Source organism: Geospiza fortis, unplaced genomic scaffold (genome assembly GCF_000277835.1).
Source record: "Geospiza fortis unplaced genomic scaffold, GeoFor_1.0 scaffold72, whole genome shotgun sequence".
NCBI lineage: Eukaryota > Metazoa > Chordata > Aves > Passeriformes > Thraupidae > Geospiza > Geospiza fortis.
The window spans coordinates 5,713,226-5,740,287 of record NW_005054338.1 but is presented as its reverse complement, the minus strand read 5'-3'; the positions used below and the strand labels follow the sequence as shown (position 1 = coordinate 5,740,287).

Genomic DNA, 27,062 nt, shown 5'->3' with positions numbered 1-27,062 from the left:
CTCAGAAAGAATTTGTAAAATGTTACTTCAGTTATGGGGAAAAAAAATTAATGTTAATGCAGGACATAGCAATTCTCAATTATATTGTGGTCGATAATGTGTCAGATCCTAGGAGGAGTAAATTAGCCCAATTCCTTTAAAGTCAATCTACATCAACTGGGAATCTGACAGCAGTGTGGATCATCCAACTCCAACCACTTCGCTGACAAGAAGAATTTTAAAACTGGTTTAAGCACAATTTCAGATCTTGCACAGATGATTGTATTTAAACTAATGACAGATATGTTTTCCACTTGCCACGGAGAGCTGTATCTGCCAGCTTATTACTTTAGCCACTTGTTTTTTCCTTACCTAGGGAAATTAAACACACTTTTTAGAGTTTTTTTTATCTTGGTGGGCTACTGGCTAAATCCTAGAAAAGCCACATATGTCTCTATCTCCTAATCTTATTTCATTGGTCATGTAACCACCTCTGAGGCTATTTGCTACAAAAAGCAACAATTAAGGCATGAGCAATGCAAAAATATCAATTATTGACTAAGCATATGATTAATTACAAAGAAGATTATTAATTTTTCATTCCAGTGGTGTACAATTTTTTAAAAGGAAAAATACAACACAACTATTAGATTCTACTCATTACAAATATATAGGTATTATTCCTTTCCCCCAGTAAATTGCCCAACAATATTTCCAGAAATACTACATTCTATGTACTCTGGCTTTATTACTTGTTTAAATAAACAGAACTCAGAACATTGTGTGATGGACTGAGAAAGAAAAACGGGACCTGTGAGGTTGGAAAGATCACTTGTCTTTCCTGAGATAAAGTGAAAACTGGAAGATTATCTGCCCAGGATCCCAGCAGGGTTTTCAGCCCAGATTTCTCACCTCCGCTCCTCCTTCTGACAGCCTGAACCAAAAAACTTCCTCAGCCTTTCCACTCCATATTATTCCTTTTCTTTCAGCACTTCTCACCTGAATTACTAGTCTTGTAGCATCATATGCCCCTTTACTTAAATTTATTTTCGCTATATTTTTCCTGAGTGTACAGACTATTTCAAGCCATTGTACCAAGTCAACTATGCTCCAAACACATGCTTCACTCTGCTATTAAGTGACACTATTAAAAAAGTCAGGAATCCATTGCTGACAGGATAAGATGACATCCAAGCATTTCACTGTATGTTTGAATCCAGACACTTCCAAATATATAAATGTATGGATAATCCCTAGCTCTAGATGTGTCTGGATTGGACCTTGAACATTCAGTTGACCAATGAGTCACTCCAATTCAGTGTCATCTACAATTGTGCTATGTCCCATCATGCTGGTCACTGCTCCATACCCCAAACAGGATCAGCTCCCTCACAATTCATAAGATTCTCTCCTTAATACCAGTCAAGAGCAGCACACAGAGCCTCTGATTGCTCAAACAGCAGTGGCCAAGCCAGTTTTTAACCCACCTAACAATCTTATCCTCCCTGTAGTTCCTCAGTTCCTAGGCAGGAATCCTGCAGGAGACAAGGCTAAGAGTCTTACTGAACTGACTGGAGCAACTTTGTGCACACAGTTTCAGTCATTTCATCAAGAAAGCAATCAGGCTGACCATGCATGCTCTGACTTTGCTAAATCCAGGCTGGCTTTCTGACTGACCCACCTCATGTAACCCACTTGCTTGGGCACAGATTGCAAGAGGAGATGGTTCTTGTCTTCTGGAGGAACTGCCCTACAGACCCCTCAGCCTTCCTTTTCAATCTTGGTTCAGCTGTCAGAAATTTCCCCTGACCACTATGATTTTTCTCAGATAATAATCACATCACTGAAATCATCCAAGCCTCTGGGTATACCCCACTTATATACAGCTTCTTTAACCTGTTGTTCTGCTACTTTATTTTCAGTAGTGCACCATCATACAGAAAGGGTTTGAAAGCAGACTTTGCTCTTGGAGTCTGAGCAAAAAAAAAAGGCACTGAATACTCGTGCATTGTCCATATTATCCATCAAAATTTTGAGTCTTCCCTTTGTCAAGGGATTTGCCTTTTTTTTTCCTTATCAGCAGATTTGCAGAATCACCTTCCTATCTTCTTCATTTTATATATACAGTATACAGTCTGAAATACATATCTATATATATAATCTATCTATAAATAGACAAGTGTACTAAAAGTACACAGAGGCCTCCTGATTAAAACCATTACAGGAAACCTAAATATTCTTCAGCAAAAAACACTATAAGAGATATGTAATTTTTTACCTTTTCCATACCCTAGGAAGAGTGTCTCAGAAGTTTATTCTTTCATATACTGCTGCTGAATTATACACTTTCAATTACCAGCTTCAGTTCTACTGATCTCTGTTCTTTTAACCTGCTTTTTCTGATCACAATTTTTATCCCATTCATGTCTCCTTCACCATTTCCCAAGGCTCACTTGATGAACATGGACAGAAGCGAAAACCCAAAGAAAAGAATACTACATAGAATTCATTCATAGCTTACCCATATCTTGATTATCATCAATCAAATCACCCTCAGAGTCTCTTCTGTTCCAAGCTTTCTGCTCATCCTGAACATCCTTTCAAGCCACTTCCTTCCCTCCAGGCTCCCCCAAGTTGGGGAGGGCTTCAGGAGACCCAAAGTCCCTGCTGAAAGCAGGGTGAGCTCTGAGGTCAGAGAAGGTCACTCAGGATCTCAGTGGATTTTCCCTCTGCTCTCTGTACCAATTATTAAATTACAACCTCGAGCCCTCTAAGGTTCACACCAACTCCACTATTTTAGGAAGCCAAGAAGACACCTAAAAACACACACAGGAAGGCCCATGAGGCCTTTTCTGACAGAAGAGTTTAACATGGGGATTGGAAAACATCCAATCTGTTTGGGACAGGATGACTCAGCTGCAAAGACAGTTTTTGACAAAGTTAACTTTCAAAAGTTTCCTCATAAAATATCACAGAAAGTCTTTTTATTCTCAATTTGGCAAGAATGGAGTAACTGCTGTTACTTCACCAGCAGATGTGCTAGCAGAGAGGATGGTGGGGAATCTTGTTCATAAGGCAAATACAAAATGGGATTTTGTTAGCACTTTTGACCTTTTTATACTGCATGTCCATATGAGGCAGCTACACTGTCTGAAACTGGGCAAGTCCCACACAGATCAAGGCTTCTGGCACTAAAACAGCATCTCTAGTAAAGAGACAAAAAAAAAAAATTAATAATCAACCTCTTTCCCACCAACTATCTATCAAGATCATAGTCTATTCATGCTGGCTATCTCACAAACAGGACAAAAACAACTGGTACTACTACTGGCTAGGATTGTAAGATGTTTTCAGCCAAATTCTTACTCCTTATATGTTATTTTTTTTCTGTGAAGATCCAGAACACTTCTAGAAAAATAAGAGATTTAAAGAATTAAGAATACAGGAATACCACATGTAGGAAGCACCTGTGAACAGCAGCAGCTATAGGCAGAAATATCACTTTACATATTTCAGAAGAGGACTAAAATACACAGCAAGCTACAAATATATCTAAAAAACCCACAAGCAAGAGGTTCTACAAATGACAACTGCTACTTTCAGATCTGTCAGACTAATTCAGTACCAGGTGCAAGCACAACCAAAACTGGCTGGAACTGCAATGAACTACTCTTCCTCTGACTTTCAGGATTGGAAAACACCAAGCCCTAAAAGTAATTTCAAGGTCATTTTGCAACAGATGGGAGAATTACTAGAACTCAGAGCTAGATCAGGCACTGCAGAAAAATACTCAGTAGCACATACTGCAGCTGGTAGGTGCAGAAGGCAATGTCACAAGAGCCTATGCCAACATCATCCAAAACTTTTAATTAAAATGAGGACTTTAGACAATCTCCTGTCTCTGTATGACCACTAATTTGCACACATGGACACTATTCTGAGAATATAATTAACCATCAAAGAATAAAATAGATGAGAGTTCTTCCCTTTCAGACTATAATTTATTATACAAAACCTCATGCATTTTGGAGATTTTGCACATGACAAAGTAGGTGTGCTTAAAATAATGTGAAGTTCTGCCTTCCAATTTGTTTTTCAATTTACAACTATACAGCATGAATATGCAGAAAATAATGTCTTAGATTGTCTTGCTTCATTTATGCAAAAGAAGTCCATATACTGCAAAGGGGATGTCTCAAAATTTCCTCTCTATTATCTTCTGCACTCCTTTTTCAGGTTGAGAAAAAGTACTTTAAGACAGCAAAAACCCCTGAAAAACAAGTACTCTGAAGACAAAGATAGGATGAAACAAAATTAATAACAGAGTAACTTCACATTACATTTGCTGGTGGTTTTAAGGAGTCAAACAACCAATGAAAATGAACAAATGAATTTAGAAGTCTTAATCATCAAGATTTAAAAATCAAAAAGACCTTTGTGGCATTAAATTCTGTTTGATTCACCTAGTTTGAACAGTTGAGTTTCTAACTATAAATATTCTTTCATGTAATCTGTATATCTGCATATCAGGGGAGAAAACAGTTAAAGATTACATCAGTCACTTAAAATTCAATACATAAATCCTTATAATGAAAGTTATATATATGAATATTTTCAAAGCTAAGGGCACTAAATGCTTTTAGATCATTTCCATCTATGGGAATGTTTTAATTTGTCCACAGACTTAAGGAAGCAGGAAGTTGCACTTTGACACTGAATAATATACATTAAGGTCAAGGTTAAAAACTCAAGCCTGTAATAAGTATATTCTTAAAATAAACTATATAATTTCACCTTAATTTAATGTGAAAAGATTTTATCACTGGATGCCAAAAATAGAGAGACAGAAAAGACAGCACCGGGGACAGGGGGAAAGGAATACTCTGACATCTATTTATTTTTTAACTAATTGGAATGAACCACAGAAAAAGTAAATCTATAAAAGTCAAAACATGTTAAGCAATTATGTTTCACAATAAATCATATACTACTTTTCCAGTGACACAACATCCTCTGCAATATTCCACTTAGCCTGCTTATTACTCAGTTTCTGTTGGTGCATGAAGTAGGAAAGTATAATCCCTCCATTTTCATATAAATCCAAACTTTTGGCACAGTACAAAAAATTTACTAGGACACTTATTGATAGCTAGTTCTTTTCTACAGAAAAATTCAATTGAGTTGGATAGCTTAGAAAAGACCAACAAAATATTTTGAGTAATGCACTATTAAAAAATTACACTGTTTCTTCCCCCTGCCCCAAATTTAAGTTTCACATCCAACCACAAAAGCCAAATTAGGTACCAGCAAATGAATTAATCCAAAAAGGGGCACCAAGATCTGACAGGGGTTGAAATGTGTGTGCAGCACTTAATTTACATCTTGCAAAGAGATGATGAGACATAAGCAAGACTAAAGGTTTATCAAAAAAAGCACACATAAACACACCTCCAAAAAGACTACTATGAGAATACCAGAGTGTAGTTGTAAATAGAAATGAAGCTAAAGGGGTAAAAAGAATCTATTCTTACAGGAACAAAATGGTTCACAGCTTATTATTAGAAAGTTTGATTACATGGAATGTTATGTACATTTCATATATTTGTTAAATCCATTATAGAAAAAGCAGTGAAATGGAAAAATTAGTACAGTTATTTAAATAAGTAATGTAACAAAGGACATTTCTGTGCATTTTCTATGGAGTGTTCAAGGTGTGTCTGATGATTTTGAATTCTGGCCCTCTAAGAGCTTTACTAAACAAGCCTGAATATTTGTACAGTGAAACGCTCAGCAGTGCTTACAAAGCTTCATCTTCTTCCTGGATTCTTTGCTCCAGGAATTTCATATGCCCATTCTTCTCATTCTGATATGTCATCTTGAATATTTCTTTTATTAGATGATTTTTTAGAATGAATCATGTCACATTTAATCTTCTATTTTTGTAACACATTTGTGTGCTATTAAAGTCTGACTTGAGAAGCAGAATTATTGCATGTGATTTCATTTTGTCACAACCCTCTGGGCACGTTTTACTGACAGTGTTTACCCACACACCTTAAGGAAGGTGCATCTCTCATTAAAAACAATTACTTCTTTGAAGTTTGTAGTAGAGAAGAAACTAAAATTTTTGAAACAAGAAACTCAAGTCTCACACATTATGAATTATTATTAAACAGGAATAATTATTAAACAACAGGAAAAGAAGTTTCATGAGTTTATTGAGGTGGCATCATACATTATTTGAAAAGAAATTTGGTGGGAAGACTTCTGAGTTGGATTTTAGAAACTACAATTAAGACTAAAGAAACTCCTAAGCAGGACAAATTGCCCAATAACCTGGATATAAGTTGCTATTTGAAATAAAACATCTTTGTTTTACTGCAAAATAGCAGCTGGAGGCATTTACTGCAACTTTTGTTAGTTCTTACACGAAGACCTAATTGCTGAATTTAGGTTTTCCAGATGTTTTTCCTCGATCACTTTTACTCGGTGTCCTTTCACTGGTACTTTACCTGTATTTGGTGCAAGAGGCATCCTCTGGGGGGTTGGCTGGAGCTGCTCTGTGAATTGGGTGGCAGAAGGACACAAGAGAAATGGTTTACCTGGGTTTCTCTCTGACCTAGAATTGCCATTGCCATGCCACAGCTTTTGGTGCAAAAGTGCATTTGCTGCTGTGTTTGCCACATGCCTTATCTTCCACATACTCCTAGCAAACCACAGCTTCACTCTCTGCCATGTTTGTCTCTGGCTTGGAAGGCTTGCACTCACCATCTAATGAACTAAATGTGAAATACACATTCCAAATCACAGTTCATTGGCTTGCAAAAGTGAAGTTAGTGATAGATAATTAAGATGCTCTCCAATCACCCAGGCAATGTATTTGAATTGGGCACACGAAGCAAGAACTCTGGAAGCAACAATTTGCTACATAACCTTCAGGAATGAAACCTTAGAACTTTCACTTCAAATTAGCACAAATACTTACCCACACTATGAAGGCACTATCACATGCAGGTACTTAAAAAAGAAAAAAACAAACCCAAAACCCATTCCTAACATCCTTTTACACCAAGCACAAAAATTCTTTCATGTAAAGAAAATATTTTAAATCATGCAAATGAAAGAAATGCCAATACTCTGGATACAATGAAAGAAAGAGAAACAGAGGTTAGAAGTGAAAATAATTCCCAGCAGTTTAGATCTCATGAGAAAAGTTAAGATGTGATATTAGAAATTCATGTTCTGTTCAACCATGGAAGCGGAGTGGCCCACAAAAATCAGTGCAGGTGCTCCATTTTTTGCAGGCCCTTAAGGTCACAAATGTAACTTATTTGCACGTGTTCACGTGTACCAATATACCTGTGCATAGAGAAACATACCCTTCACCCACATAAATGTTTTGGATATTAAAAATCTACTCAGCAATACAAATTATTTCAGAATTTTTTCAGTGAACTCTTAATTCCCAGCCTTTCTGAATCCTATTTTCTTGTGCTTATGAGCATATACACATATGTGAATGCACATAGAAAGAACAGGAAATAAGTGCACATATACACATATACATATATAAAGAATTAGGAAAATAACATTTTAAAATTGCTAATTGTGATTCTGATTTCAGGAGCAATTAAGAAAGGTGGAATTTTACTAGTAACCACCTCAGCTAACAGAAATTGTATGCAAGGATATGTCTCCCAGTTCATCTCAGGTGATTTGTGGAAAACTCTTTATCCATTATTCATACCACTCTAGGAATGGAAATCTTTGAAATTCCTGATGTGAACAGAGAAATCCTGTTCCGTTTTGCTAAGTTTTTCTGTGAACTGAGGAGGAAAAAGCCACTTGGCAAACACAAGATTGACTCTAATTCTTGTTTGTAGAGTTAAGTACATGATTTTAAGTCAGAATAGGAAGATTCAGTTTCTGGAGAGCTTTAAACAAAGCAAGCATGAAGATGCAATCTCTTGACTGAAATAAAGTCAAAATAAAGCAAGTTATAATATTAAGGAGAGCAGCTCAAAAGCATATTAGTATGTTTCCATGCATGTTGGCAAGGAACACTGTGTGCAGACACTGCAAAAGTGCATGGAAATATAAAAGCAAGTTTGAAAAAGAAAAACATTAATTAATATTATTGGTTATAATCAAATCATAAAGGTTAATTTGAGAAAATAAATTTAAAATATCCCCTTCCCCCAAATACTAGAAGAGATTCCATATTTGTCCAAAGAATTGGAAAACATACATAGATGAAAGTAAAATTAAAACAAACAAACAAACCCCCAAACAATTTACTTACCATAATTGAATTAGGCCGATAATTGTGAGGATATTGCTCAGAGAAGTACTCTGTATTGTGGTCCAGCCTTTGATGCCCTCCATATTCTCCAGCATCAGAATCAAGAAGGATTTTATACTTGAAGGCAACTGTTAAGGAACTATGCCAATTAGCCCTTAAACAGAAAAGAAATCAAAGCAAAAAACCTAGAAGAATTAGTAGTGGAAGTTATGCACTAATGGAAGCATGCTAATATATTCAACATAAAGCAAAAATCATAACAAAATCTAAGAGTGGAAAACCATGCGGAACATATAGAATTCATATGAAGTTTTGTCCTGAAAATTTAATTTAGCACAGTGACTCCTCTTACAGCAAGTACCTCCCAGTATCTTCTGCAATCTGCCACGAATGATAAGTTTATACATTACAGCACATATGCACAGCACTTCTTAAACTGTTCTTAGGCTTCTGTGTTTGCTCAACCTTTTGAAAACATGCGTGAAGGATTGTGGTATAAACAGAATTGTTTTCAAATCTCTTTACACAGCTCCATCAGATGAGGTGGGAAATTCCCCAACCACTTGCCTTACTGACAAATTTCTGGTGACAAGGAAGGCTGAAGCATGACATCACACAGAAGAACCACAAATTTACTCTGAGACACTTCAGTCTAGAAGACTGCAATGAAGAAAAGTAAATGCACGTAAGGAAAACAGGAAAACTGTCAATTAGCTCCCAATTCACAAATGGGAACTAATCCCTTCTCCACAAGTGTTTGCAGCAAAATGAGAGAATGGTTCAAAACTGCCAAGCTAGTTGTTGAGTTCTACAGGGCAGGTGCCCAAAGATCACAACATTCTACAGCAAAACCTTCATGTTTGTTATCTTCCCTAAAAAAAAAGAAGAAAAAAAGTTTGTTTGGAAAATTATACTTTGGCAGCTTTAGTCCTCAAAGGTTTTCATGTGCACACCACACACACCTCTCCTCTCTTTTCTTTTATAAACATGATCTAATTACCATTCATTTCCTGTCATATACAACATGCAGAGCCACAAACTACAAGATGCAGTCACGCTCTTCAGTGTCCTCTCAGCAGCAGCAATGTCTGCTTTATTCCACTACAAATTTTATTAACATAGCAGGAGAATGCCTCCATCAAGCATATCACACCTTGCTTTGGTGATCTGCACTATACATTAAATTTAATAAGTTATTAATGTTGTTGAAAGGCTTGACATGTTTAATGATTCCCTCAAAACTATTTACAGCAAATGCCACTGTTATGGCTATGCTGTTTTAAAAACAATTCATAAAATTATGTCTGTATTGCCAGAAAGTACTGCTGTAGTTAACATCACCATGTCTTCACACATATCTAACACATTTTGTGTAAATACTGTTAACCAGATCATGAATAATGGGGTCACAAAAGAATTTTAAGATCTTCACAGATCAGGTATTTGTCTGGGAAAAAATACCTAGTTTGGTAAACGTGTGCATTTACCTTCCAACTTAAAGCCTCACAAAAAAAGTCAGTTTTCACATTTCAGAATTTTACAAGCATCTAGTTTTCTGAAGATTACTTTCACAAAAACATTAAACAACAGATGTGCATTTTAATTAAGTACATAATAGAAGTATTTTTTTATGCAGTGAAGTCTGTTTTGTTTCTGTGACAGTGTTGGAAATACTAGCCTGTATTCTCACTGGAAAAAAAAAAGCCTGATTCCTGTTGTTTGGTGCTCCAGCTAAATTTCCTACCCACTACAAGGGAGGAGAGCAGCAAAAGCAATGAACCCTTGTATAGATAGAGCTGAAAATGGAAAAAATTGACACATCATCTACCACGTCAATTACTAAATCATTATGTTTTATAATGTTTTAAAATACGTATTTTACACAATTTTTAAATTTAATCTTCGGCATGTTTAGTAACACATTTGCAAAGTAAATGCAAATCATAAAATAGGATAATCTGTACTTTTTTTCCAACACTTGCTGCTGATGTAAGAAACCAAGTAGTGCTTGTGGGCGTGATAGAGTCTTAAGTGGTTAGGCCATTTTGCTTTTCATAATTCTTGAATTTCACTGAAAAAACCTAGCATAATTTCAGGATGAAGGGTACCACTTTTGCTTCTCTCCACATACTGCTAATTTTGAAGTCTAAGGATTCAACTTATGAGCGACAAAAACATATGGAGAATATTTGGCTAAATTTTGTAATGAAGTTAAACACCTTGGCCTGACAAAATTCAGCTCAGGACTTTTCACTGACAGGTGAAGACATTTAAGCACTCAACACATGCACAAGTATCAAGAGGGAGGGGGGCACTTTTCCTTTTAACTTCTACCAAATATGATTTTTGTTTAAACCACATGCAAATTTACAGATATGTCAATTCATGCTGGTTGGTGATTATAAACATAAAATGCAGATTTACTTTGGAGCCAAGATAACAAACCTTGTTTAAAAAGAGGGAGATATACACACATATAGCTTAATTTTAATGAAACTTCCAACACAGGGGAAAAATTATTCAACAAAATCAAGTGTGGAATCTCAAGGAGGGAAAAGGAGTTATTTCTGAAATCTTTAAGCCCCTTTCATGTTCTTTCTCCATCCTTTCAGCCATGTTCCTTTTTTATAGAGGAAAGAAGGTTTCCACATTGAATTTTCACTGCAGACTGGCCTTGGAATCCAAGCACTGCCCCACAGAAAGGCCTAGGCAGTAGTAAAAACATAAAATTGGAAACTTATGAATAGTTTCTCCATTAACATTAAAAGTTTTATCTACAATCAGAAAACTAGAGACAGCTGACCTAGATGTTGATTGTTCATCTACCTCCAGACTGAAGCAAATTAGGCAGAAATAATTTGTTAGTTCAAGCTTCTTTTCTCATGAAAAGGCTTCTGAAAGAGCATAATTTATGAAGTAAAATTCCAGCATAAGCACAGAAATGTTTTTCTTTTTCCTTCACATAATGACTCAGAAATTGGGCAATAGGATATGCCACTCTGATACTTACACAGACTCACAGTGCTGCAAAACCTCCTTCTTCTCCCATGCAGATCAAAGAGGCATTCCCACATTAGTATGCTGTATTTCTTATTCACACCTATTAACCTTAAGTATCAACTACCTTGATGGAATTTAGCATTTGACTGATCCTAAATTAAGTCCTTTGTCTCAGCCTGCCAAAATTCTACCAGGCAGGGACAGTTACACAACCACACTTCAAAGAGGCGTCTTTGCCTTCAGCAATCACATGCCAGTGACTCATTTAAATGACCTTACTTGCTCATTAGAAGCTCTAGATGCACGTTGTAAATGTCAGAGAGCCTGAATTAAAGTGGGGATTTTTACAAAAAAGTATATTTTTGTAGCATTTTGATGACAATATTTGTGATTCCTCAGGTCAGATCTAGCTATTTGCTTATGGATGACTCTGGTTTCAGATCAGAGAACATCCTGAGTTGGAAGAGAGCCACTAGGATCCAAGCCCAGCTCCTGGGACAGCCCCAAGAATCATATGTGCCTGAAAGCACTGTCCCAATGCTCCTGATCTCTGTCACATTTGGTGCTGTGACCACTGCCTTGGGGAGCCTGTTCCAGTGCCCAATCACCCTCTGGGTAAAGAACCTTTCCTAATATCTAACCTAAACCTGACACAGCTTCATACCATCCCCTCAGGTCCTGTCACTGGTCACCAGAGAGAAAAGATGAGTACCTGAATGTCCTTATGAACCCTAAATTCATGCCACTCTGGTATCTGGGACTACAGTGCTTTGATACATGCTATGCAAACGCTCATAGACTTATGCTCATTCCTTTAATACTTCACACCAAAGTACAGGATCTTACAAGAACAAACTGTAGAACAGAGCAATCCAATGTCAAGGAAAATAAGTCAAGAGAGAAGACTTGAAGTATAGGGAGGAAGGACAAACTGACCACAAACTGTGACTTCTCATACAGACTAACTGAATGCCCACAGAAAGACTTTCCAAAGCAGGTGGGACCAGCAGGACTGTAATGTTTGCTGACTACACCTTCTTATATAAAAGTAGAATTGGGGTTGTTATGCCAACAGCCTACATATAGAACAGTTGAAAGAAGAATGACATTTTCAGTGAGTTCAGAACTGAAGAGTGTCTACAAAAATGCAGGCCAGGCAGTAAACTCTACCTTTCAACATACCTGGTAACACATCTGAGAAGCTGTATATAAAACCAGCTTAGAGATATATATCACTACAATATATAGATAGACCAAAGCCACCCATTTAATAAAGGCAAATTTAATGTCATGTGTTAGGTGCACTCATTCATCTAGTTCAATGCACAAAACAAACTTAAGTATTGAAAGCATCATCCCTTTTCTATTCATCTAGTTCAATGCACAAAACAAAGTATTGAAAGGATCATCCCATTTCCCACAATTCCCAATACAATTCAGAAAAATATTTAATTAAAAACAATGTGATCAATATATTATTGCAGTTTGTCTCTTCTGGCTTATAACCGCAAAGGATATCAAATTAAAAATCCACTAATTTATGAAAAGAAACAAACAGACTAACAACAATCTTTTGCTTTTAGGTACTTCCTCTTCACATCTAAGTTTCAAACATTTCATAAATAACTCCTTTTCAAGTGGAGAAATTGGTCTGAAGATTTAATATAACGTTACCGTATGTCCTAATAATAGCCCATCCTTTACTGAAGTCTTAGGTTAAAAGGATCCATTAAAAAACTACACATAAAATTCATGGTTCTAATTGCAGAAGAAGAGTTAGGGAGAAACCTTAGCCAACATTGAAACACCCAAAAGCATTTAAAAAAAATAGATAAGGAAATTTCTCTAGATATTAAATAGCTCCTTACTCTTCTCTGGTGAGCTCCCCCTCGCACAGAGTATTGTGTGCAGCTCTGGGATCCTCAGGACAGGAAATTCCATGACTAAACTAAAGCAACTGAAACATGGAATTACCCTGAATGGCTAATAAATAAAGAGGAGGCTAAAACTGGAACTGCAGCTCTTTAAACTGACACAGCAAGAGTCACACACTAGGCTGTGTTAGTCAAAGGACTTGAAAGAAACTTTAGGCAACTAAAACTCCCCCTGATAATCAGCATTAATTTTTGTAGCCTCTAAGAATTTGGACACAAATGCAAAATCAGTCAATTACTCAAGTAATCATTTACAGGTCAGATGATCTAAGAGCACATTCTCAGACCACTCAAGTTTTAAAGTACAAATGTACAAACTGCCTGATGAAGGTTTGCACTAATGCACATTCCTGTGTGACTCCATGCAGCATCATCCCACTGTGGTGGCTTTCTGCTGGGTTTTTAAGAAGTGGAAGTTACTTGCCTTCTCATTCCTCAACAGAATTCCAAAAAACAGCTTCACGAAACTTTAAATTGCATTTTTTTTACTTTTGCTTTCTACAAAATTATCTCTCATGAAGAAGACTAATTTATAGATTATTTTTTTGGTATACACAAAGAATTAAAGCAATGTTATATTGGTGACAAATTAGTGATTTCTTACTTTTTAACTACAGGTTGGAGTCATATTAGGAAAAAAAGACATAAAATCAGCTTACAATTTCTAAAACTTTTCCTCACAAACAGAACAGTAAAGAAAAGGATATTTTCCTGGAGTTTCAATACCCACTCTGTAGTCCACATAACTTTGGTATGGATGGAAGTTGAAAATAAAAATAAGACCTGCTCTCTCAAATGCTATGACCTTATTGGATTCATGCTTTTCACTCACATAGGCCTAGGGAGAAAAGAAAAAAAATCAACATTTTAAAAAGATTTAATTTCTTATGAATAAAAAAAAAACCTGAAGAAAAACCCCACTGCTTCTGTACCTCATTTCAAGTAATACAGGTAACGAATAACGAAAGGCATTAACATGCAAACTGAAATTGTTTAGCTATGAAATGTCATATAAAGTTTTTGATTACTAAGCTGCAGCTTACTTTTTACAAGGCAACATAAAATTACAGAGGTAGAAGCCTGTTCAGCATAGAGCACTTGAAAAATTCTTGCTCAAAGCTTGGTAACATGGTCTTTTCATCACACTTTCCTTTAGTAAAAAATGGATTCCTTTTGTCAAATGAAATCTTCAGCCTATTTGTTATGGGGATCTGCATCACATACAGTACTATTAATTCAGAAAATAAAGCACTCAATATGGTTTTTTTGTGTGTTTTTTTAGCAATCTGAGAAACAGCTTTGATAAGTCACAATAAATGGCTGCACATACTTTGTTTTATTTGCTAAAGCCATTAATAAATAACTAGGCATCAATTAAAAAAATCTTTAAAGTGGATTATTCTTTAAAGTGGACTAGAATAAAATAATTAAACACTGAGAAATTATAACAATTGATCTTTCATAAAAATTACAATGTGATACAAGTCTAAAAAATGCAAATGCAGAAGTAGCAGGTCGATGACTAGGAGACTATAACTTACACTAGTCTTTGCTGAAAGTTTTTCCTCAGAAATAGAGTAATTATTTTTACAAAGTGTAATGTCAGAACAACTTATACTTTTGCAAAGCAATCCTTGGATTGGATTACAGACAATTTTATAGTCTTCTTTATGCAATCCACAGTTACTGAATAAAAGTAGGGAAAATAATAGGAAAAGACCTCGTTATGAAGCTAAAAGGAGACTGTTTCAGGTTTCTATTATCTGTGGAAGATATTTCAGTGCCATATTTTGACAACTTGAAATATATGGTGAGGCATTACACAGCGCATAACAAAGCACTGTTTGAAATTTCAGCATGCAAATTTGAAAGTGTTGTTAATCTACACATGTACCCAACTGGTGACTAAAACTTATCATTTTGTATATACAGCTTACCTGGGGAGATGCAAGCCAGCCAAATCTTTCCTCCAATTTATTCATATCTCTATCAAAGGCATTTAGGAATTTATAGCGAAGAAGATCATCCTCAGTAAGATTAAACTGTCTTCTGGCATAGTGGTAGCTCTCATTATTCCCTATTCTGGGGAAGTCAAGCCATTCTGGATGTCCAAATTCATTACCTGCATTTAAAAATATTAAGGATCTGTGAAATAACACGCCACAAATACACTAAGTCTGCAAAAGCAAAATATATTAATGTGTATTTTCTTGCTACAAGTTTTAGATTCCAAAGAATCTGCTTCCATGCATAAATCAGTCATTTTATTATTGTGTCTCTCATTCTTTAATATGTCTCTCAGAACTTCCATTTGTGTCAGCAGGGTTGCTTGACGATTGCAACTACAAGAGCAAAATATCCATGGACTCCAGGGGAAGTATAAAGTGATGAATAATGAACTCCATGTTATCATGTCATGCTTAAAAATTTCCCAAAAATTATTTTTCTGTGTGTGTAAGACCCATTATATCTCAATTTAGTTTTCTATAGCAGTAGCTTCACAAGTCTGCCAGTCTCACCCAGATTATCTAGCCCAAAAAACTACTGACCAGACTTCTCTTGAAGACAAAGAATAGCTTTATTCAAACCTGGACCACATTCAAAAAGAAGGAAACAGGTTGACATTTAATCAAGAAAAAGTTTAGCTTCTCTTATGTAGAATCTCCAAAGCAAATCACAAAGCAAGACCTCATCTGGGACTCAATATTTTGAGTGACTTTGATGTATCCAAAATTTTCTTGGTTTATATATTGTCATTATTACAGATTGAGATAATTCCAAATGCACTTAATAATTCTAACTCATGATATAACCTGTTGTCCTGCAGACTCTCTGACATTTTGGACTATTCATTTGACACAGAATTAAAGGGCATCAAGTACCCTGCAAGTTAAACACTTGCTTCAAAGCCCACATGAGTTGATTCATGACAAACATTTCAGATTACACAACACCCATCCACTATAAAACAGAGACAAAAACATGTACCTGGAAATATGCATGGAAAGTAATGTAATGAAATTTTAGAGCTTTTCTACTAAAACAAACAACCAAAAAAAGAATAGTAAAAGGATCCTCACACTTCCACAAACTGCTACTCAAATTTTGTCAATGAACTGGAGCTTTGTGGGCTGACAGAGTGCAGGGATGCCAAGGGAAGGCAAGAGATTCTTGGCTGGATACCTGCATGCGCATCCAACATCCATCTGCACTGCCTAGAAGGCCTGGAGGATACAGGCAGCAGAGACAACTGTGAACTTCAATTTGTGAAATGATTTCTGTACTTCTGTGTTTCATGGGAACAAAGAAATGAACACAGAACAAAAGAGAAAAGCCTCATATATATTTAGGAGAGTCCTTCTGAGTGGTATCCGCTTTGTAAACGAACTGACAAGTTGTAAATTAAATTTCGTATTCAAAAGCTAAACCACTAAATTTCATATTCAGCTCAAAACTGGAGACAAATATAAAAGAATCAGAATCACAGCAGGACTTATAAAATGACCTTGGAATAATGCTGGACTGAGCTCTTAAACTGTGCTAACAATACGGTTTGGAAAATGAGGAAAGATATTGCTGCAAAACAGACACAGTATCTAACCAAATTCAATATTCTCTGAAGAGCTAGACAAGGTATTACCTTCTTTCGTGATCTGCACACTATTGAAAAGATGAACTACATGAGATAGCTCAGCTAAAGACAGCAAAAAAACTCAGAAAGACAGAGATGACACATATCTTGAATTGATAGGCAATGAAATCATACCTATTTGTTCAAGAAAGAAACAACAATGGGGGAAATAAGCAATAGGAGATAGCAAATAAATTAGACTCAGCTAGCCCATAATTTCCATAGATTATTTCACTGTAAATAGAGCAGACTTCCTTCAGGTTTATAATGTGTAATGACTCTCTCACCTCCACTTGTTTTGTCTATTTCCCCACCACAGTAACTAATGTGTTTCCAATGCTGTTCTGTTGTCTTGGCTTTTTAAAAGGAACAATATAAGTGCAGCAAAATCCTAAAAGCAGTCTTAATTTCCTAACTATTACTAATGGCTATTAAGAAAAAAGGGAATTTAGTACAGTGTAGCAATTTGACAAAGCACTAAGATACTTTCTGTTCCCAAAAACACAAGCTGAGGTCCAAAGTCTGCATGTACTTTGACAGTCTGTGTCCATGAGCATCTTCTGGAGAATATGCTCCTAAGCCTTTTGTACTAGTTGTTTGACTGTAAAAGGGTCACTTGCTTTCTCTTTATAGGAAGAAAAATAGTTCATAAATTGTAACAGAATGAATTCAAGCAGTTTTGGTTATGTTTTTAAACTGTGGTATAGGGAAAAGAAAGTAACATTTAGGATGCATTTGCTTCTTGCAATGCATTAAGGCCATGCATCCTATTAGAAAAATCACATCTAAATGCTACTTTAATTGCTATTTTTTTCTTGTTTAGCTTCATAAGAAAGAACAGGAGGGACTAGGAAAGAAAAGGCACAGGTGTCCAACACTTACTGCTAGAGATAACTATCGGTTCACTCAATGTGAAGCATGATCTGCCTCCTTACCCATTGCCACACTTCTCATCTCTGACAAGAATCAGCAACATTCACTTCCACGCTTAGAGGCTTCTACAGTTATCACGAAGTATAACTGGGATTTATTTTCCTCTAATTAATTTACTGTTTGATGTAAAAGTCTAAACTACAGATTGATAAGAAGCCAGCTGCCACAAATGATGCAAATCAAGACAATGGAACTAATGTGGGGGAGGCAGAGAACAAAGCTGAAATTAACTGAAGTTTTGATTAGAGAAACAAAACAAAGACAAATCCTTGAAGTGCAATGCATGCTAATTTTATCTGGGAATTAATTGAAGCTTGCTATTTGCTGCATATTGCGCACACTGGACAACTTTATTATGTAGAGGATTTCAAGATCGCAATTCCAACAAATAAATTAACTTTCTACTACCATAATTAAAATTTATGTCACCCTTGTTTATGAGGATAGAAATGCATTAACACCACAAAGAAGTTAGGCTGCTTCAAATTCTTTTAAAGTTGATCTGCACAGGTCAATAAAGTTTTCTTGATCTCTTTTCTTTAGACATCTTTAGTAGCAATTCTCTCTGAAAGAATAAGCCTAAGCAGAACTGAAGGGATATTTAAAAGATTGAGCAGGCAGTTTCAAGAGATGTTATTATGAGTTCTTTACATTTTGAATTAAATATGATGACACTAAATATTTTAAAAGCAGTTAAAACAAGTAGTTTATTTTATACAACAAAGGTAAGAAGTTTAATTAGGTGTATAAGGCTAAACAAGGTTTTAAATGATCTAAAACACTACAAAAAGATCCTATTTAAATCTGATGAGCTGGAGACTGGACACATTGGGACAAAAATTCCAACAAAATGAGGAATTCCAAAAGTTCCATCTTAAAGTACATCTGTCAAAGTATGTGGAGTTACACCAATTTAGAGAAGCCAGATAATAAAGTCATCCAGGAGTTGTAACTGCTTTGAATTTAACTTCACTACCATTGTGAACAATGATGACAGTACAACAATCTACAGGCTACAAATAAAATCAATGTAAATCAGATCTAGATAGCATGTGGTATTTATCATTATTTCAAACAATGGAGTGTTTTCTTCATTTTCTCTAGTTGTAAAGCTCTTGGGTGTTAAGTAATTCTGATACTCTGTATTTACTCATATTTGTACCAAATCATCTTAACATTCATTCCTACCAAACCCAAACAATAAACAGTACTCTGTCTCTGAATGAGGAGAGAATGAGCTTCACTGCAAGCATTCCTATAGTGTTGAAATCCAAACAAAAACAAAATTAAGTGAAATTCCAAATAGACTCCTGATACACCTGGGTTAGATGATATGAAGATCTTCACATATTTTAATCTTCTAGCATTGGTATTTAATGACATATTGGGTCAGAAAATACTAACAAAATCAATTCAGGGAAACAAATATATTTTAACTTCTGCATAAAACACAGGCTAGAGGAATTCTCTAGCATGAGGCAATGGTAAACAGGGCAATTAGTAAAGACAGTTCAGTGAAAATAAATGTATTTTTCTCCAATTTTCTGAAAATACCAGATATTGTCTCCTCCCAAGTTATGAAAGATAAAAATCAGGATAAACACCATATTTGTTTTGCAGCTTGGATCTTCTATGTCTCCTAGGGGAGAAGGGAGGGAACATTGACCATTCCCTGTATTAAAGGATTAAAGAATGCATCTCCTCTGGGATGATACAGTCATGAGGAAACACAAGGATGCTCCAATGTATCCAAGACATGGGAAAGGACTGCGTCCTTAAAATGCTTGCCCTAAATCACACAGGGACACAACACTCTGTACAGGGATACAGTTCCTGTTGCTTCTCTCCCATTCCCACCTCCCATCAAGGGTTGCTTTGTCTTCTCTCATTTCCTACTGATGTTTAAAAGTTGGGAGCTATTGTACCACACAATTTTATAAACACTGATAAAACAGTTCCAGGTTCTTAAAGGAGATAATATTCCCATTGTTCCAAGAAAAATTCCAGCCATACTAAATGGCACTATTCATTTCTCACATTTCAAACCCTGATCTCTCTTTTGCCAGATAAATTACAGGAAAAAACCCCAAACTAAATAACAAGAAATAAAGAATTCTCCTAAGAAGCACCAATTCTGCATCTCTATTAGGAAGGGCGGGATGGCTGAGAAGATTTCTTACATAGAGGAACAACTAGGCACAGGCATAGTAAACAGGCCATAGCATTGCTTACTATGACTTACTTTCTTTTTCAACAGAAGATCATATGACAGCTATGCCCACATGCTGATATTTAGCATTACTCTAGTTACACAGAAAAAAAAAAACAAAACAACAAAACATTTAACTGGAATAAATTGTTCTTTCATTTAATTATTTGTAATGTTCTATCAGAGGAGTACTCAATAAAATACTAGCGGCCTCACTGACAACAGTATTCAGTTCCTAAGGGCATATGAATATTTTCCCTTGAATGTTTACTGAGCAGAGCAGGAGTTGCTGCAGTTCATACTAACAGACAAGAAAGAGATCCATGAGAAATTACCTAGGCTAGAAGGGACCTTGAGAGGATAATTATTTTAATAATCTACTCTTAGAAACCTTCAGGTCTGAAAGTTTACATTTCAGGCCTCCTTTCCCAGTATAGAATAATATACAACTGACTTACAACTTACTCAACATCCTCATATAGTTTTTAAAACAATAAAGTAGCAACTAAACTCTTTGTGGTGCTTTTACACTGAAACAGTTCCCATTTTGCTGTTTCCTATTAGCTGCATCCTGGTACAATACAAGAGACTGACTTTGATACTGTGACATTTCCACCATTCCACCGGGCTCTACGTGAACACGGCACACTATACATTATTTAGTCAACCACTTCCAAGAGCTCACTAAAATATTTAAGAACAGAAATATTGCAGAACACATTGCAAAGGTTAAAAAAATACCCACAACAAAACAGACAAAAAACTCCTAAATCTAACAAAAATTACAAATCTACATCAAGAAACTTTTTTAACAGATGATGTAGTCAGAGAAGTTCTAGCTAGATCTTTCAGTTTGGTGCACTGCCAATTATTAACTGGTACCACATTTGACAGGTTAATGGGTTTACAAAGTGAATTTAGAACAAGGCTGAAACAGAGCAGTCCAAGAAAGATGTCAATCTATTTGCCCTGGGATGCCCAACAAATAGCAGTTTAGTTACTGGTAAGAATTTCATTGTCTAATTTTGAAAGAACATATAAAGAATTAAGAAAAAAAAATGTAAACAGAGGAAAAAGACCACTTACATAGTGTTTGGTGCACAGGGAAGTTAAAGCAAATAAAAAATGAAAGTATTCAGTATTATACTATTCTTATTACAGGAACAAAGCTAATTACCTAAATAATAACTATGCATTTTTTAACAGCACAAAATGAGAAAATTTGAAATTAAAATCTGGAATAAACTTCAATCAAAGTAGGGGAAAAAAAGGCATTCTAAAATAGACGTCAGCAATCGAAACAGAAGACACATTGTGAGAAGCCCTGGTTTTCTTGAAACAGTAGAAATCAGCCATCAGAGTATACTTCTGGCTGCACCTCTAAACCTCTTCTTACCTTATGTCCTCAAAGGAGTACATTCCCAAGATTCTTCCTAGACTCACATATCACTGCTTTGAAATTAAAGCTTCTTTCTGCCTGCTGCCTCCTGCCCTCCACCTGAGGCTGGTTCAACCCTGCTGTGCTGGGAATGCAGTTATAAACTTCCTAAAAACATTGATTTTAGAAAAAAAAAAACTTCTCAAGATCCTCACAATTTTAAACAGCTCTTGTCTGCCATTGTTTTCAGTGAACCTGGGCGCTTACTAAGGTATTTTCAAAACCAGAATTATGTAATTACTGCAAAAGTCTTTGAAAAGGCACAGCATCATACTGCTACACTACTTTTTTCTCAAAGAAATGGAAAACTCCAAACAGCACCTGGGCACTGTTGCACATTTCTTAAAGAGTGCAGAGACCTCTGATGTGCTCAGTCTCAAGGCTGTGGCTGCCAACATTAAGTCTCCTCTGATGCAGAAAACCCATCAATGGTATTTCTAAGTTGCCATAACACTTATGCTTCATTTCAGATAAGGAAATTGAGTTGTTTTCTGAATGTTACATAAGTAATTTGTGAATTTGGAAGGTACAGTCGGTGTTTTGTTTGCAGGACTCTGCACTGTCTCAAAGATACCTGTTACTGTAATGGCTCCTGCTATGAACTTGCATATACACAAATATAAGTAATCATAATACTAAAAAAACCCAATCAATTGGTGCATTTGTTTCTAAATACAATTCTACACAACAGCTGAAATCTTAGGTGGAACTAACACCTAACTGAAGCCATATTTTAGATATTTAAGGATACTTGCTTAAGAATTAGTTGTCCTTGCCCAAACAAACCCCCAATATTCCGAAACCATCATGGAGAGTAAAATTCAATATCTTACTCTCAAAATAAAAGTTTACAGAAAGAAAGGAGTAGAAATTTTCATACAACTTATAGAATTCTCACACAGAAAATCCTGAATGTTAGCAGAGAATTTTACCACAATGAAGAGTGAAAAAATAGTAAAATGATTCTGAAATTAGCCACACTTCATATTAGATAAGAAACCTTTTGCACTGAAATCCTTTCAGGATCCCAATTCAGCAATAAAACGTCATGGCAACATGTAGCAAAAAAGTTTCTGACCACAATTGTATCTTCCAATTAAATACTAAAAAAATAAAGACTGGGAACATACAGATGTATTTTCCAATTGTTCAATTATAATAGAGTTTGACAACACTACTCCAGCATAATCTTGTAGTGCTTGGTCAGAACACCCAAACCCATCATTAAGGAGAAAGGCAAATATTGTGATCCAGAATTGTGAATTAGCAATGTCTCACAATACAAAACACCTTCCAAATGAGAAGAACTGCAAGCAATTTAAAGTCAGGTTTCTCTTACAGAGTGTCCTCAAATAATTTGTTGCAAGATACAGACTTGCTTTAGTGAGCTGACAAAAAAGCGTAGACCTGGCAATCTCCAGCCTTCCTACTGTTCAATTTTCTTTCCACAATTACTTTAATTTCACTACTCAGCAGAAGACAATCAAATTTTTATAGTACTTCTACTTTGCAGCAAAAGAATATATAAGACTGTTGCTAAATAATCATGCACTGAGAATTCAAGGTCATCCGAGGTTAAGGTTTTGGATTTTTTTGTTTGCAGTTTGGTTTTGTGTGGGATTTTCGGTGTTGGTTTGGGTTTCTTTACACAACAGATGAAAATAAATGCCAAGGACTGATACTGGAAAAGATTGGCTAACTACTCCTTTGGCTTCAGAGGGATGAATGAAATATGAGCCATCTGTAAAACTTAAACATGCAGGGGAAAATAAAAATACAAAATCCACATTTCAAGAGTCACTTTGTTAATAGTCCTGAGAGAAGACATAGCAGCTAAATAATCAGTTTTTCTATAGTTATTAAAGTAAATGTTATAAGGAGATTCATGAACAGAACTGAACGTGTAGAGAAAGAACTTTGAGTGTGGGCAACAGGTAAAACCAATCTTCTCACCCTGCTACTTTCAAATGTTCATACTACGTTGGTTTGGTGTTTTCTAGCTCTATTTAAAGACATAGCAAAACTACCAACCCTTATATGGAATGCATTATGCATTGCTTTTTGGCATTTCCACTCAAACCAACACAGTATGATTGCTGGGTTTTGGAAGGAATTTTTAGCTAGTAACTCAAGAGAAAACATGGGGCTGCTCAAATAAATATCTAACAGAATTTCAGACAGATTAAAGAAGAATGGTTAGAGAAGAACAACATTACCTGGAATAAAATTAACTGACTATTTAAGCTAGGGGATTATAAATCTGCCAAAAACCTCCTTGTGAAAATGTGAATATTTTGAGCAACCTGAGGAGAAAAGAGGAAGCATCAAGAGTTACAAACTCTCATTAGGCCTATGCCAAATTAAACAGTACATTTACATCATCATTCATTTGCCTTTTGCTTACTGTTAAATAAACATATTAATCAAATACCATAACCAGTTTAAACTCTATGAAGTGGAAATAACTTCCTTATTGTTCCTCTAACAATAATTTGACTCTTTATCTGGGAAGCAAATTAGCTCTGAAATACACTGATATTCCAAAGAACAAAACTGCTGCTTTGCTGTGCATTTCAAAAGCAATATCCTCATTGGATGGGAAATATTTATGCTTGTATAAATATAATTTATGTGTATGTCAGAAGAATATCCTGCATCAACTTATCGACTTTTTGCATTCATTGTTTTAGAGTCTTTTGCTTCCCCCCACCCTTCAACTTGTTCATTATTAGCTTCACAATTTGGGGCTTTGTTTGTGTGTTTTTGTTGTGTGGGGGATTTTTTTTTTAAGATACTCTTACATAAAAAATGAAAGATGATAAGTGGTTTATTAAGACTCTAACAAGACATTTTAAAAACAATTTTTCTAAGTGATGTTTATTTGTTTTAACATATTTCAAAAATCCTAGCATCATATTCTTTTGGTGACAGCATAATCTGTTGAAAGATCTCTGCTCATTAGAGTCAATCACAATGAGGATGTCTAAGGCAAGATTATTTGTATTGTTGGTGGGGTGTTTCTTTGTTGTTTGGATTTTTTTCTTTGTGGAAATGGGTATTGAAATTTTCAAGTTTGGGTTTGGTTTTTTTTTTTCAGAAAGAACAGTTAGAGATTACAAGTCAGGGTCTCTGGTATTTTGTCATGCTGCAAAAAGGGCAGGTTTCAAGAAGAGTCTCATTTGCCTGATAATCAATTAAAATACTTATGAGTATTAGTCTGCATAATAAAGTCAACTGTTCTTGAACAGAAAACGCATGGTTTAAGTTGAAATGTCTTGTCTGTAAATGAGATCTATTAATGAAGGTGCACAGAAGGAGTGTATTAATGAGAGAAAGGTCTGATGATGTAATTCTGACCTGTTCAAAGCAGTAATTGCCTTGGTCTCTCTCTCTCTTACTAGACTAGGGACCAAATCTTATATGGTTTTCAAAGAGATATTCGGAACTTTTTGCAAGATACAAGGCAAGAATTGCAAGATCAGACTGCACCTGAAGAATGTTAAAAATCAGAGTTCATTTAGAATCATTAAGACGTGCTGCTTCCACAAAAATTCTGAGTCTTGGAATGTACATTGCATCAGATTTTAAAATGTAGCATAGATTTGCAACTGCCTCAAGTGCACCTTATGCATGCACATCTTACATGAAAGGAAGTGTCACAACATCTGTTTTTTAAGCATCTTAAACCTGATCCTTGAGCCATCCTTAGTCACATCTCAGAGTATAAGAACAAAAAAGGAAAATTAAAATATCATAGCAATATAAAGCTTGTATGTTATTAAAATTCTTTTACAACTGTTTACAACCCCAGAAGAAGATAAAGAAAGGCTGCAATTAAGAAGCAGCCTCTGAAGAGCATCACCTTCTAATACTAATCTACAATTAGTTATACCAGAATAATCGCTGGTCTTCCAGTATGAGAGGGCACATGGAGACTGCAACTACAGTGCAGGCTGGGGCAGACCTTTACAAATATCCTGATGGCAAAATGGGCTGGATCCGCAATGTAAAGATAGTCTTGACTCACCTGTACATTAACCACTGTCAGCACAACTAGAAGCAGGAAAAAGGGAAAAAATGAAAAAAAAAAAAAAGACAGCAGGCAACAGTTTTTAAAGCTGAAGCAAAAACATTGGTCAGATAAAAAAGGGACTTTAAGGAATTGGTACTGATGGCACATTTGCTGCAAGAAGCAGATGAATTATAAAACAGCCACCAAAATCTATAGGAACTGAGCACAGTTATGCAGAAAAGTGTTCACCTTTTTTGTTGTTGTTTGTTTTTTGTCATTGTTATTGTTTTCGTTATGTAAGGAGACAGGAAAAAATAAATCTCATAATATTGAGAGAACAGTTGTTTGCTGAAATTTAAAATATAATTCAGAAAGAAAATAGACTGCAACTGAATGTTACCACAGCCTTTCAAAAAGCAGTTGTGGCCAAAAAAAGCCCTTTCTGCATGTTTAGCTACTCCTTCACATTCTCCTTCCCTTGTACTTCTGAAGAGGACTTGCGTTAAAAATCAGCCTTAAGGGACATCAGAAGAGCCATAATATGCTCTGATTTAAGTGGCATGATTCCACTCCCCTTCCTTCAGGTAATAATTCTCACCAGCCAGAAAGACAAGAGAAAAGATTATGGACATTTGCTCCCTAATAACAGATCATTTGACAATAAGATTTTCAGAGGTATTCAGAGTATCATCGGCCAGAGCTTCTGCCAATTTTTTATTCAGTCTTCCAATCTTCAGGATTTAGTGCAGAAAATTTTTCAAATAGCTGGGAAACCCAAGACCCACTAACACACTCCATTTCCTGACAATGAGCACATTATATAGGTAACTCCACACACATATCAACCCATACATCAAGAACTCTAGTATGGAGCATATCACAGGAAAGCGATCCAGTGCTTTTTCTGACAGTCCCTGTGGTGCAGGTGGGAGGAAAAGCTGAATTTTGGATGGTTTGTTCTGGTGGCACCTGAGGAAGGGATGATCACAAAATCAGATTGGTTATCTGTCTTCACCCATGATTTTTTTTCAAATAACTTTGGTCAAAAGAGGTTAGGAAGCAAGTAAATAGTTGTAAAAGAATGGTCTAGAGCTATGAACCTTTGGGATTTAACCTCTAAGAAAAAGAGGTTCACCATGAACCATCCCTCTCTGTTCATTCCATTATCTCATGCCTCTTTATTTGCACCGGACAGCTAACTCTTCTGGCTTTAAAATTCAACAGTTTGCTATATACACAGAGGCAAACATGACAGTATTCATCTCATGCTCAAAACATATATAAATCAGCATCAAGACCCGAATCAGCTGAAGGCATAACAAAGCTGTGAGCCTTTCAAGACAAAACTAGCTAATAATTTTAGATTTTTCTTGTGACACCAAGTTAATGGACAGAAAACAAATTTAGACTGATGAATGAGAATAACAGCAGAAATTATTCCAGATTACATTATGGCTGCTTAAATCACGATAAAATTTTAATTTGTTTCTCAGTTTTGAAATAAGTACCTCTGAACTAGTGTACAAAATAATAAAAGCAATGTCATTTAGGTAGACACCTCAAACGTTTTGCTTGATCAATGTTTTACTAAAAACATATGTTCAGATGAATTGCTCCTTTCCCT

General features: G+C 35.6%; 1 protein-coding gene across 1 annotated transcript in view; it reads right to left on the bottom strand.

Annotated features, from left to right (window-relative positions):
• Positions 1-27,062, bottom strand: part of GBE1 (1,4-alpha-glucan branching enzyme 1) — a 132,657-nt gene that overhangs the window by 3,268 nt on the left and 102,327 nt on the right. The window contains exons 13-15 of the mRNA XM_031058118.1: positions 15,153-15,337; positions 13,923-14,053; positions 8,282-8,399 (exon numbers count right to left, since the gene is read on the bottom strand). Of these exons, the coding sequence (XP_030913978.1) occupies positions 8,282-8,399; positions 13,923-14,053; positions 15,153-15,337 (434 nt within the window). The remainder of the gene's footprint in view (positions 1-8,281; positions 8,400-13,922; positions 14,054-15,152; positions 15,338-27,062) is intronic.